The following is a 13,460-nucleotide window of genomic DNA, read 5'->3' as shown; positions in this document are numbered from 1 at the left end:
TTTTCGCAGACAAAACTTTTATCCTAGTTCAATGTGTGGTGGGAAGCAAATGTTTGTGGAGAGCCACTTCTCGAGCACGCTGCACTTATCGAAAGGGTAGGGGTCCCTCCCAGTGTGAGTGAACGAAACATTAGTGTGGTCTCCAGGTTGACATCTTGAAAAGGGAAAGGTGATAGTTACACATGTATGTCAATACTTCCACAAATGTAGTAAATCTCAATAAATGGATGAAAAGCCATTCCTGATACCAAATCAAATGCACAGCATAAGATATATCATCAGACCAGGTTTATTTCTCTAAAAAGACGTGATTCTATTTTGCTGCCTACGAATTGACATAAAATGTTGTTTTGAGACATTATGAAGAAGCTGCCTACAGCCCTTTTTTCTAAACTGAGGTTGGTCTGATTGATTCGAGTTTGATAATAAGTTTTATTGCAAGTTCTTGTCCAAGTGACAAAAATTACATACAAATAATGGAAATCACAGTATAGTGAGCGACTACTCTAGTCTAATTTTAAACTAGGTAAAGATGTAACTTATTGGGTGGGTTTGACTTCTTTTTCTGAGACAGTGGAAGACGAAAGATCCAAATTTTTCTGTAATGTGTGGGGTTTGCGACGTTAAAAGGAGAGTAGTTTTCTTTTTGTCTGTAAACGTGGAGATATTAGGATAAAATCTGGTGACTTCTTTCATGAGCTCTTGTCTCTCTTGATTATAGAAGGGGCAGTTTGAGATAAAATGTGTTTCGTCTTCTACCATATCTAACGTACAGTATCTATAAGTTCTTTCATACACGGGTAACTTCTTGTATCGCCCTTTTTCTATTTCAAGGGGTGGGCACTAATTCTGATTTTAATAATGGCACAACGCAGATCAAAATCATCTAATTCTAAATATTTTCCCATAGTGTACGATGTCTTACATGTCTTGTAAAACCTTAACTTACCGGTATCAATACTCAAATTATGATAGAATGTTTGGATATACATGTCAGAAAGTCTAGACTTTAACATCAAAAATACAGATTTAATACCCGTTCTGGTGACGCTGTATGAATGACCGACAGGGTAAGTGATTGGAATTGCAACACATCCATTCGTTTGCTGTATGTTGTTAACCCGGCAGCCCTTTGCGTTATTGACTGTCGCCGTGGATGCCGTCTGGGGCAACCTGTGCAAGTCTCTGATACAGAATCGCTCACCGGTGCTGCATACGAATGTACACATTAACAAAGTCGGTACCATAACGCCGTTCCGTTCTAGGTACAACTAACATGAATATTTACCTTCACGGGCCCTTCGCAAGAATATAAACAAACCACAAGAGGTTTCACATCATAATCCTTTATTCGAGGCTTTTTATTCATCTGGTAAGCTTGACTAGCTTCTATGAAACTCAAAGAACGAAGCACCATTTGGACGATGACTGCTGTCATTGCTCTAGGCGACGCACGTATATTTCCTCCTGAGATTGTGAGCTGTTATGGTGGTAGAAGTTAGCGAATGGGTTACTGTAGGTTATAATATGTACAGCGTGGCTTGGGACAGTGTAATTATCGGCAATGTCCCTCTCTACTGAGGAGGCGCCCGGCGAACTCCAATGGGTAGTAGTTGAAACGAATGTCATTTATAAAGAAGAGTATTTTCAAATATTTTGTAAGTGATTGTTAGATTCCAAAAACACTTTTACACCATGGACTAGTGGTGCGTACCTAAAGCCCGGACTTGGAATTGGACCTAAAAATGTTTAGGTCCAAGTCCCAAAAAAAACTAAATGTCCGGAGCCAAGTCCGGACTTGCAAAAAGCAATCTGTCACTTACATTCCCTAATTTTGTTCTAAACCATCTAAAACCTTCCATAGACAGTGCAATTTGCACTGAAAAAAGACAAAACACATTTCGTGTTTACACTGGCTATATATCATTTTCATGTATTTTTCACATTGCATGTCAAGTCATGCTAACATGCAATTTTATATGCACCATCCCCCCTCCCCCTCAAAAAAAATGCACATAATATGCAATGATGGGTTCAGGTCCGGACTTATAAGTCCAGAGCTGAACCTGAACTGCTGGACCTGAATCCGGACCTGAACCTGAAATTGAGTTTAGGTACGCACCACTACCATGGACCATATTCCGATTTAAGAAACGGTTAGGCTAACGTCACATTTCCACACAAGGACCCGGCCGGGTAGCTTTGGGGAACGAAACGTACCAATAGAAAAGACAACAAAACCACAAAACGGACCAATAATAATCTTTTATTGGTATACATATCAGACAAGACATAGTGGTGAATGCACTCTAGCCGAGCTAATATTAACATTACCACTAGGACATTTAAAAATAAAATAAACAAAGGACAAAACAATGTGACATCAAATAAAATAAAGTATAGCAGTGGGGTGACGGATTCAACAAGTGTATATATAATTATACATACAAGATTTCAAAGGAAAATGTTCAATCAATTTGGAAACGTTTGGTCTGGAGTATGTATGACTGTGTAAGTTGCATAATATTGGTATTTGTTCCCTTTGATGAAGAGGGTGAACCCCTGAGTAACAAAAATAATTCAACAGCATGCCTTGTGTGTATTCATTGACATAAACCTTAACTTTTTGTTTCCGTAAACAGCCCGGCTAAGCCCCGGGTAAGAAAGGTGACGTCTTACATGCGTGTTTTGACGCATGAGAACTGCTGATGGGTTTCCCAATTCCAAAATGTGAGCATTTTTGTAAACAATTACTCTCAAACGGTGGTAACGTACGTAATTCCGTAGGGTATTTGGCACGAAAGTACCCACTGGTACGTGTTTGGGTGGAGAAAAACACGGATTTAGACAGGTTGAAGTCAACATCGCCTGAGTCTTCTCCTGTAGACATTGACAGGTCAGGTAATTTGCTTCGAGAATGACGCGATAGAAAATTCGAAAATGAATGACTCGGAAATTCACAAAGGGTCCACCGTTTCAATTTCGTGAACGGTTCAGTGCTATAAACTAAGAACATACGATCTATGAGCTCACAAAGTTTTCTATACAGTTCAGTCATGTTTTAATAATAAGATATAGTCCTCAAACGCATGTTTATTTAGCTGCGTAGCTATTAAATGGTAACAGTGCGGCGGAAGGAAGATTGATTTCTCAGCTCATTTTTGTGCGAAATCAATCTCAAACGGTGGTAACTTAAGTACGACCGTTGGGTATTTGCGTGCAGGATATGTGACACGCAAACTTGACACTCAAGGTTATAGTTCCTGCAAAAGAAAACATCCAAGTGCTGCAAGAAAAAACAATCAGCATCTTGCAAATGAAGAATGCGCTGAAAAATGAGTTGATTGAATTGGAGTGAAAATGAGAGGAAAGTGAATAGGACGAAATTCAATTGGAATAGCATGACGTCGCCAAACAGTTGCAATTTCCTATAACGGTAAGGTCTCTTGATGTCTGTGACGTCATTAGTTGTTATGCTAGAAGGAAGAACCGATTCAGTAGCCTCCATAGCAGGCTCTCTGGGTCATTTTTCATCTTTTGGAGGGCTCATGATACACTTTTGCTGGTCATTTCCTTTTTTAGTGCGTCGCTTATGCCATCGGCAGCCAGTACAAAAAGAAATGGCCTGCAAAAGTGTATTATGAGGGGAAAACACGAAAAAAGGCACAGAGAGTCTGCTTTATGGAGGTTACCATTCAGAGCATTTCACAATACTAGTCTCCAAATCACGGCAGTGTTTGAATGCTTCTTAATCATGTTTTGGCTGTCATATTTTGTTCATTACGTGGATCATTAATATCATAAAATCCAAATTACCTTGGAGCCAATTGTTGCAATTTGGATATTACCACATGATATGTTCCCGGTTTTGTCAGACACGTAATGTACATGTTATATACCTGCCGCTGACTGATTACAGCACAATTGGCCTTCTATTCTACACCGCAAGAAAACTGAATAGAAGAAAAAGTTTTATACCAATCTAGTGACAATTTACTCCAATCTGCGACCATTGAAAAGCCAATTATGTCAGGGCTGCTCTATTCAGGAGTCGCAATGAACCTGTAATTTCCTGCCACGTTACACATTACCAAGAAAATTGTCTTAATTTCTCAATTTTTTATCAGTTCCTACTAACAGCACAGCTCTTAACCCTGTCAAGGTGAACATAAATTACTCCTGATAGGCAAGTAGATTCCTGTAGCGCCTACACAATGAGACATTTTCAGAAGGGAAACTTTCAAATTTATCATACCAGGCCAAATGGCCTCATCGTAGTGTTCACCTTGCATTCGGAAGGTCAGGGGTTCAAACCAACAACATGAAAACTAGCACACACTGCTTCCTCTGCTATAGCGCCTGGCACTTCAGAAAAAGAGTGACATTTTGGTGAATGATACACACCACTACCAGTGGACCACAACCTGCTAGCCGCCATGCTAGATAGAGATGCATGGTCTGACATCATTAATAGCACCTCTTATGAGGATGAACTGAACTGACAGTGGACTAGCCCCCTGCTGTAGTGTACCTGTGTGGCCAAAGGTATCGGTCTAGAGATGGGCACAGCAAGGGAAGGATTTTATGCTTTATACATGTAACGGGGGCCGCCCTAAGACGGTTCCCGTCGTAAGACGGTACGGATTTTTTGCTGATCTTATTATCCATAAGTACACCGTGTTTGTTGCCACTGACTATGCTGATTACAAAGGTAAATAAACCAAGTTCATGCACACAGCTTTAATTTGCATTCCAAGTATACTTCAACATATTTACTTCATGTTTTTTTTTTGTAAAACAGAATTCTAACAGTAATGTTGACAGTGCTGAATCACTGCGGTCACCGGCCTCTGCGTATTGGCGGCTCGTGTCGCTAACTATACGAATTCTTCCAAGCAGTCACACAACTGTCATGATACACATAAATAAAGCTCCATAAAACACTATGAATATGGGTCTTCAAATGTTTGTTGAGTAGAAAAGCAACCAAAAGGAAGCGACACAAACATTGCCACCATTGTACTCCCAAGGGAGTGTGGCCGTGAAGGTGGCAGACTAGAGAACGCTCCAAAGATTTCTTTGACTGTAACAAATGATTTGTGCTGTCTATGAAAATAAGACTTGATAGAGAGATGTAGATGATATTTTCATATAATCAGACAGAGTTTTGTTGATGTTGGCGGTGTGTTTTTTTCGTAATGGTTTTTTTAGTCGGGCATTCACAATCAGTGCATTCAGCCCATTGCCCGTAAAAACATCAGCTGGATTGTTCTAGGTACAGCCTTCCTCATGTGAGACAAGAAGTACATACAGTCACGATTTTACTGCCAAAAGAAAGCTAAAATATCATACTATTAATTTTTTATGTGTACTTAAATTTACCACTTACTTCTGAAGAGAGAAAAATGTAAAAAGCGTACCAAGTTAGGCACACTGTCCAGCGTAGCACAAAATTGGAAGGTTACATACACGAAATTGTCTCACAGTGTTTGCCGCTTGTAACACGCAGCGCGAAAGGTTCATGAACCACATGAATGCATTTCTTATTCAAGTATGTTGTTCAAATCTATGTGTAAAAACTTCAGTCATCAAAATTTGACCACTCTCAGGCAACCAGCGATGGAGCGCCATGAGTTTGAGCGCAAGAAAAAGCGTACCGTGTTGGGGCACCTCCCGTTATACCCAAATAACACAAACTTTCTAAACAAAACGCTCAACCTATCCTCCATGGCAGCTATCTGGGACCCTTTTCCACCTTTTTTGGCTCATAAAACACTTTTGCTGACCATTTCTTTTTGTATTAGGTCACTCGACCATTGGCCCCCTACGGGGTCAAGTGACCTAGTACAAAAAGGAATGGCCAGCAAAAGTGTAATTATGAACCAAAACAAAGACAGAAAAAGGCCTCAAAGAGCCTGCTATGGAGGCTTCTGAACCAAGAGAACAAAACTATTATAATATCATTGTGAGTGTCTAGTTTATGCTGTGGGAGAATGAGTAGACTTTCCACACTTCTTGTTTGCTGACTTGTTTGCACAGCTCTTGGCCCTGACTGTGGCAGGAAATGAAAATTTGCCCCAAACACCTGCTGCAGCTCACAGGGTTTACACAGGCAAGGGTTTAAGGGTGATTAGGCCACATCAAGTCAATTTTATGGATGACATATGCATGCTCATTAATTTCCACCCGATTTCAGAAAAAAAAATCAAGATTTTTTTTCTTCTTCAGGGATGGTCAAATTGACCAAAATGGGTATAATAGATTGCGTTGTAACCTAATAATTGTATGTAGAATTGACACTAGACAGGTAGTCATGACTGTAGTGCAGAAGTCCAACTTGCTGGATAGTTGTAAGAGTGGCATCAATATGGACGCCAGGAGTGAAGTTGCCAACATGGCTAGCGATTACCAGTCTACCACACTAGTGTCATTTTTAATACACTAGTGCACTTCTTAAATACAGGAATGAATGCCTCGTTGGTTGTGATACCGTATTGTGTCATTTTAATTCTTATTACAATGTTTGTGGTGTCTATTTAGAAACTTTCCCATCTTGTTTTTTCTAACAATCTTTTTTTTTTAAAATTTACTTGCTGTGGCCTTAGTGCTTAGCTGAACTACTACTGGCTACTAAAGTGATAGTGTCTACCAGGGTAACTAAGGGCTACGTCACATTTCCAAACTGGGACCTGGCCGGACTGCTTCAGGGAATGAAAAGTATAATATAAAAGACACCAAACTTTACACATAAAGACATAAAGAGAATAGTCATGGGTAGGGGTGGGTACCGGTACAGAATATTCAGGTCCAGGTCCGGTTCAGGTCCAGAAGATCAGGTCCAGGTTTGAACCTGAATCTGGACCTGATTCAGTATGTGAGAACTAGTTAATGGACGATACTCAAAACAATGGTCCATTTCGCAACAAAGAAATCTGTTTTGTGGAGTATTTGACTCCCACTGGCGTTTTAAAATCCTACATGGATAACTGCTTTGATAATGTTGACTGTAGACTCTACTCTACTTCGTTCTTCTTATTTTCCTCGACCGGTAAGACCAGAAAAGTGTAAATGCCTGATCATATAATACATTCATTTTCCAATAGGTCCAACATCCAGTTCACTGAATTTTTTCAGGTTCGGTTTTTCTGGACAGGTCCAATAAGAAAATACGGTTTTGTACCGGTACACCGTACCGATACCCAGCCATAGTCATGGGCATTATTTGTGTATAATTTTTATGTATACATTACATTTCTATTTTTAGTTTTCCCAAACAGTCCAGCTGGGCCCTGGGAAGGTCTGGTGAAGGTCAGATAAGCAACATATATTATGTGATGACTTATTTTTATTAGTTGGACAGAATAATCAGATTTTCGTCTTTGGTTAATCTTAATGACTAATCAATGAACATAGTTTTATTTCCCCACTACCAAAAGCAACCTTAAGTCAAGGTGACATCGTTCAGTCATCTTAAGTCAAGGAGATTTTTTTTCATTTGGGCCAAACTTTCTGGTTTGTGCTTTGCAGTGGGGATTAGACATGTTAAGGTGTGCATTTTCTTTCTTTTGTCTGATCGATGGTTTCAGCAGTTTGCCGTCCGTAAGCATTCCATGATTATTTGTGGCCAGCCATATATCCCTACTTCCTGCACAAGAGAAACAGCACAAAATCATCTTATAATTATATATAAAACAGAATAATATATTACTTCCTTTTCCCACAAGTTTACAAATTCTTGGTTTTGTCATCTATGCTTAGAGATTAGATAAATATATTTACAACCGTCAGCTGTCTTTCATGCCAGTATGATTCTCATCGAGAACAATTTCCACAAAAGCTAATGCCTGCATCAGACAGTCACAGAGAGCATCTTTCAAAATCCCGTCTTTCCTGCTGAGAAAGTCTGAGGCCATTTCCTGGGAAATCGCAACTCTCAGGTTCAGAGATTCACGCGAGTCCTTCACAATGTCATGAATCATGCTCCGACCACTTGTCCGAGACCCGCTGACGTAGACTCCAAAATATCTCCCGACAGCTGCATACGACATGCTGACAACCCTGTGTTCCTGAAAGAGAAAAATATTCATGATTTTATGGGAAACTATAACATTGACATTAAAAGTAACTAAAATGGCCCTTTCTAAAGATAACTTATTTGTTAAATAAATTACCCAACTAGAATAGAATGAAAACTGCCAGATAAGTAAACGATTCTGACTTTTAGAGGAAAAATATGAATGTCCCATCACTATTTTTGTGCAAGTTTTACACAAATAGACACAGGACAGTCCTTACCCATCTATCTAATGGAACAGTCTACTCCCATGGTTCCATGTTCCAACCCAAACATATCATCAGCTGGACATGTCAATGTAGTCAGCTCCCTCCTCATGTCGATCGGTATGTATCACTGTAAGTACACTCTTTACACACATGAACTACCATAATCTGATATTTTGAATGGTGAGGCTTTGTTGTTGCCACCTAGCAGTAACATTCTATAATCACTGTTCTATTCTTTATTATCTCTGCCACACTATCTGAAGCCTGATTAGCTCAACCGACCGACCCCCTAGAATGGGGAGAGAGCTATGCAGCTCCTGATACCAAGAAATTGTATAACACAGGCTGGGAGTTAAATTACAGGCACATGATTAAGTGTATTCCTGCTTTTGGCTTAAACTCTCTGTTGATTTGATATGGGGTCAGGATCATCAAATTATCTACCTTGATGACAGATTATCACAATAGAGACACGCAACTTTATTCTTACCCTTGTGTCAGAAAAGTCCCTGTTGAGGAGACTATACAGCAGCACCTCCACAGAGCGGAAGTGTAACTTGAGTGGCGCCATACTCGGGTCATTCTTTATCGTCTGCTGTTCCAGCAAGTACAGGTCTGCAGGGGGTAAGGTGGAGATGATCTGGGACACCTGGGTAACAGAACAAAACTCAACTGCAACTTATTCTGCTATATGTTGCCAAATTTCAGTGAAATAATGAAAACATCATTTTGTCAGAAACGCTGTCCTTTTATGCGGTTATCGGGAAGTACTGCACAGTTACACAGAAGAATACAAGTCTTAGAATAGATTTAATTACCATCCTTTGGTATGACTTTTCTTGAAGCACTTTTCCATCCATATTCCTTGTTCCTTTGTTCTGGCCCTTGTAGTATCTACATGTAGTTGCACACAAGACAGCAAGTTTCCTTGCTGTTTCAGTAGCAGGGTATATTTTTACAGTGAGGGTTTGCTACCCCTTTAACATGCTGGAGGCACCTTGTCAAACACAATACCCCATTTTATGTCCATTTCGAATGATGGATGCTGCCCTAACCAAGATGCCCTATCAGGATTGAACTGGGGTCTGTCAGTTACCAACTCATTAGAACCAGGAACTCATCAATGAGGGTACTAGTCCTACAGAGACAGAGACAGTAGAGAAAATTTCCCTGTCTTATAACTGTTAGTGTTATAACTGTGGTTGCGATTAATTCCATCAAACTGCATGAACTCACTGCCTCCAGATACTCGTGTGCCTGGAAGCGTCCTGACAGGAAACAGGGCACCTCCTGGATGTCCCAGTCGTGCAGAGTCCCGTCCCGACACAGGTGAGCCCAGGACAGGTGCTTCAGCCCTGCCTTAATGGACATCACACTCCAGACTCTCTGCACAGGGGTGGAACACATTCAATCACTACTTTCTGTAGTCTAAAGATACTTTCTTTCTTTCTTCCTTTCGTGCCCACGTTTGTATTTAACGTAATATCTGAGGGACGCCCCTAGTCAAAGCTAGGTACTCATTTTCACCTGAGTGAAGTGGGAAAGTCGTGCAAAGTACGTGCCTTTCCCAAGGGCACAAGATCAATGACATGGCAGGATTCAAACTCGGACCTCTTGGGCCTGAGCCCAACGTGCTGCTGATTACGCCACGCAATCATACAATGAAGTTTATTGCATAATAATTTTTTAATGCCCAATTGCCCTTCGTGCATTAAGTTAGATACCTAGAATATATTACAAGTATGATAATGCACTGTGACAGTACTAAGCTTTCTTTGTTACAAAATCATTATATGTTTGGTACTGGACCATTGTGCTAAAGAAAATATCAGTCCTGGACCAGTACATAGCTTTCAAGCATCACTACTACTTTATCAATTATTCACTTGAAGTAGCTATTCCTATATCTATCACAAATACCACACAAGTTTGCAAATGTTCCCAAGATGTAAAGCTACTCACCAAGGAAAGCATAGGGTATTTTTGTACTCACCATACGTTCTGGTATTCCTTATCATTTGGTAGTTTGTGCATTGCTTTTATTGATCTTGGGTGCAACAGTTCTCAATAAAAAAACACCAACAAAAGAAAACCCTGTGTAACAGCACTGACCTGTAAGCTGTCCTGGCTAAGCTGAGGTTTGTAGATGGCCTTACTGCTGACCTGGCCCCGCCCTCCCTCCGTGTCGGACTCAGATGCCGGGTTCAGGATCCTCTCACATACGTTCTTCAGCGTGGTTCTCCCCACTCCCTGCACAGCAAGCAAGCTCCCTGTCCAAAAAAAAGATGATCCTTCATTTCAAAATGCTTACATTTTCCAAGGAAGTTATATAAGCATTTTCTACAGCATAATAGTACCTACACTTCCTAATAACCTAAAAGAAATGGTGGTCAGACTTGACTAGTTAAACATGATACACCATTAGACATGATATGGAAAATATATCTGCATATAGTTCAGTGAAGATAGCAGTGTTCACAAGAAGTAGATTATGTTGAAATAAGAGCCAAAAAAGGTTGGAACAAAACCCCCACCAAAGTCTTACTTCACATCATATATATGCATGTACCATATTATAGATTGGTGTGAAGTAGATATATGGCAATTATTTTGCCCAAATTTCTTCAGCTACTGTAAATGCAGAAATGTTCGCGGTGGATTAATGTTCACGGTTTTCGCGGCGGCCGCTTCACCGCGAATTCAAAACCAACGCGAACATTTTTCCATAACAGTAAGAGACTACAGTGCATGGTGCAACCGCGAAATTAAAACCACCGCGAAAAGTCCATTTTCCCGCTACTGCGAAATCAAATGTCTGCGAACTTAAATGCATGTACAGTATCTTACTTTTTCAAAAAGACTAGATATAAAAGAGTAGTTTATCTGAATACCGAGGGTCTGGTAGTGTCCGTGGAGTGTACGATGTGTCACGATGGCATCTGCTGTCAAACCTTTCAGTGCCCGCATTTGCTGAAGCTGCTGGACTGAGGCTGTGTTAAATACTGACAACAATGTCTCCTTATCTTCTGGGGAGTATGTTGTATCAAGCTGGGTCTTTGGAGTTTTCTTTTGTATATCAATGAGTAAGCTTTGAACTTGTGGACTGTACTCTGTTTCAATATCACTGTTCGATTCTGTATTTGCGGCTTCTTTGCTGTTATCTGTCCTTGTGGAATTGATTTCTAGATTATGCGCGTCTGCATCTGACACATGGTTCTCCGTCTCTGTTTTCTCTTCAGTCTTGTGAAGTAAGGTGTCGTCCTGTTTCTGGGATGAGCTTGAGTAGGTCTTGCAAATACATCTGCATTGAAGCTTGGGTCTGATAGGCGGCACTGCAACACGGGGACACCAGCCTGTGACCTGAATGAAGTGAAGAAAATAAAGTATTTACACATTTTTAGAGGGCTACGTGTCTTACGAGTAGGGCAGCAAGACAAGGTGAGGTATAGATTTTTGCGATGTGTGTGATTGAGACATTCAGTCGTCAGTTGCAAGGGTTGAAAATAACGATCGGACATAACATTGCAAATCATTACCATAAGTTTAATACGAGTTTGCAACGAAAATAATGCATGCAGGAAATTCTTTATAACAAATAAGCTATAATCAAGCAGTCTGTTATCCAAGGTAACATGAAATATCAAATCAAAATGTTTTTATATAGGTTGCCCCCCTCCCCAAAACATGTGCTAGAACGGTTTTAGTTTAACCTTAAAATCAACCTTACCTGGAACGATCTCCATACAACAGGATGGAAGAAATAGCGACAACTCATCTTGTAGAATATACAGAATCTGTTTAAACTCTTGTATCCACGTCAGGGGTCAGTAGAGACGTCAAGAAGTGCAGAGTTCGTCTGTCTCCACGAAAATCTGGCAAATGCCTATTTCGCATGCGCCGTAGCAGACGACAATGGTGTGCATGTGCGACAGCGCCATCTAACGTTAATGATAAGAATTGCAACATTTCTAACATTGACCTGTAACGTTAAAAACGGGATCTGTCGTTTCTTTCAGGCATGTGATAGGTTGGCTGGCTCTGTCTTATTTTTCATGACTAACGTTACACTCTAAACATCAATAAGCAAACAAGGGAAGACTCCATAGAACTCGCGCTTGGGGTTTCAACGCTGTGTTCTCATATTCCCGTACGTTAGAGAAAAACATTATTTCTGTGTCTCCCAGCAAAGAGTGAGATATAATCACAGTATGTCTCCTTCCCCCATATACAAAGGAGGAAAATTATGCTTACAGTAGGACATAAGAATTTTCTCTTACACAACCAGTTTTTCTCACCTGCTGACGTTTCGATGTCCGTCAGACATCTTCCTCAGAGCTTCTAACTGGAGTTCTGCTTCTTGCCGCTATATGTAGCCGATGTAGGTATTTATTGCTCTCTGTGCCATCACATTAATAAGAACCTACTTATTCAACCTCGCATTGCCGTCGTTCGCCAACCTTATTCGCAGACCTTCCTTCTAGCCAGGTGCGGCCGGCGTTAAGCTTTTTAGGGAGCTCTGATTTGCGATTTTAGGCCAGATTCTCTAATGGCAGAAAATATCCCTCCAAGCATTAGAGCATCTTGCCCATGTTGAAAATGATCAGCGCCCATTACCCCACCCCCAAATAAACACCTGCGCATGAGAAGGTGTGCGAAGGAGGTTAATCTTTCACTCATGTGTACCTATTGGCAAAGAAAATGCAAGGGCGCTTGATGATTTTCACTCATCGGAAGTAAGTTGCTGATGCTGGCTCTTCGGTTTAACTGACTGATCATGGTTTAAATGTTGTTATCCGTTCTGTAGATGTAGTTGGCATGGGTTCAAGTAGTTCAATAGGTTACGGAAGTAAATCTTGTTGCCGATGGACGAAGGGCGTTTGTGTTGGTTGGCCGCCAGCTGTCAGTTTCTCTCAAAGCTGGGAGCATGACAACACCATTGGGTGTTAGACTCCCTTCGGAACGGGGCTGTTTTTTTTTTGGGGGGGGGGGGGCGTTGGTCCGCGATTTTCAACGTTGGCTACGTTGGCTATGCTAGGAAAGGGAGTTTGCCGAGGAAGGGAGTTTGCTGTGGAAGGGAGTTTGCCCTTATAGCGAGTTTTTAACTCGCTATCACGGCAAACTCCTTTTCCCAGCACAAGAGAACATAGCCAACGTTACAATGCCTGTCTAACGGCGGC

General features: G+C 40.8%; 1 protein-coding gene across 1 annotated transcript; it reads right to left on the bottom strand.

Annotated features, from left to right (window-relative positions):
- Positions 1-7,688: 7,688 nt before the first annotated feature.
- LOC118428396 (transcription elongation factor, mitochondrial-like) lies at positions 7,689-12,146 on the bottom strand. The gene is made up of 6 exons (XM_035838439.1): positions 12,011-12,146; positions 11,175-11,643; positions 10,396-10,553; positions 9,520-9,669; positions 8,774-8,932; positions 7,689-8,066 (listed from the first exon to the last, which is right to left on the bottom strand). Exons 1-6 carry the CDS (start codon positions 12,056-12,058, stop codon positions 7,785-7,787), a joined length of 1,266 nt encoding a protein of 421 aa, XP_035694332.1. The 5' UTR covers positions 12,059-12,146; the 3' UTR covers positions 7,689-7,784.
- Between the last annotated feature and the right edge of the window lie 1,314 nt (positions 12,147-13,460).

The sequence above is a fragment of the Branchiostoma floridae genome, chromosome 13 (assembly GCF_000003815.2).
Source record: "Branchiostoma floridae strain S238N-H82 chromosome 13, Bfl_VNyyK, whole genome shotgun sequence".
Classification (NCBI taxonomy): Eukaryota; Metazoa; Chordata; class Leptocardii; order Amphioxiformes; family Branchiostomatidae; genus Branchiostoma; species Branchiostoma floridae.
Note: the sequence above shows the minus strand (reverse complement) of the source record. Positions and strands in the feature narration are given on the sequence as shown.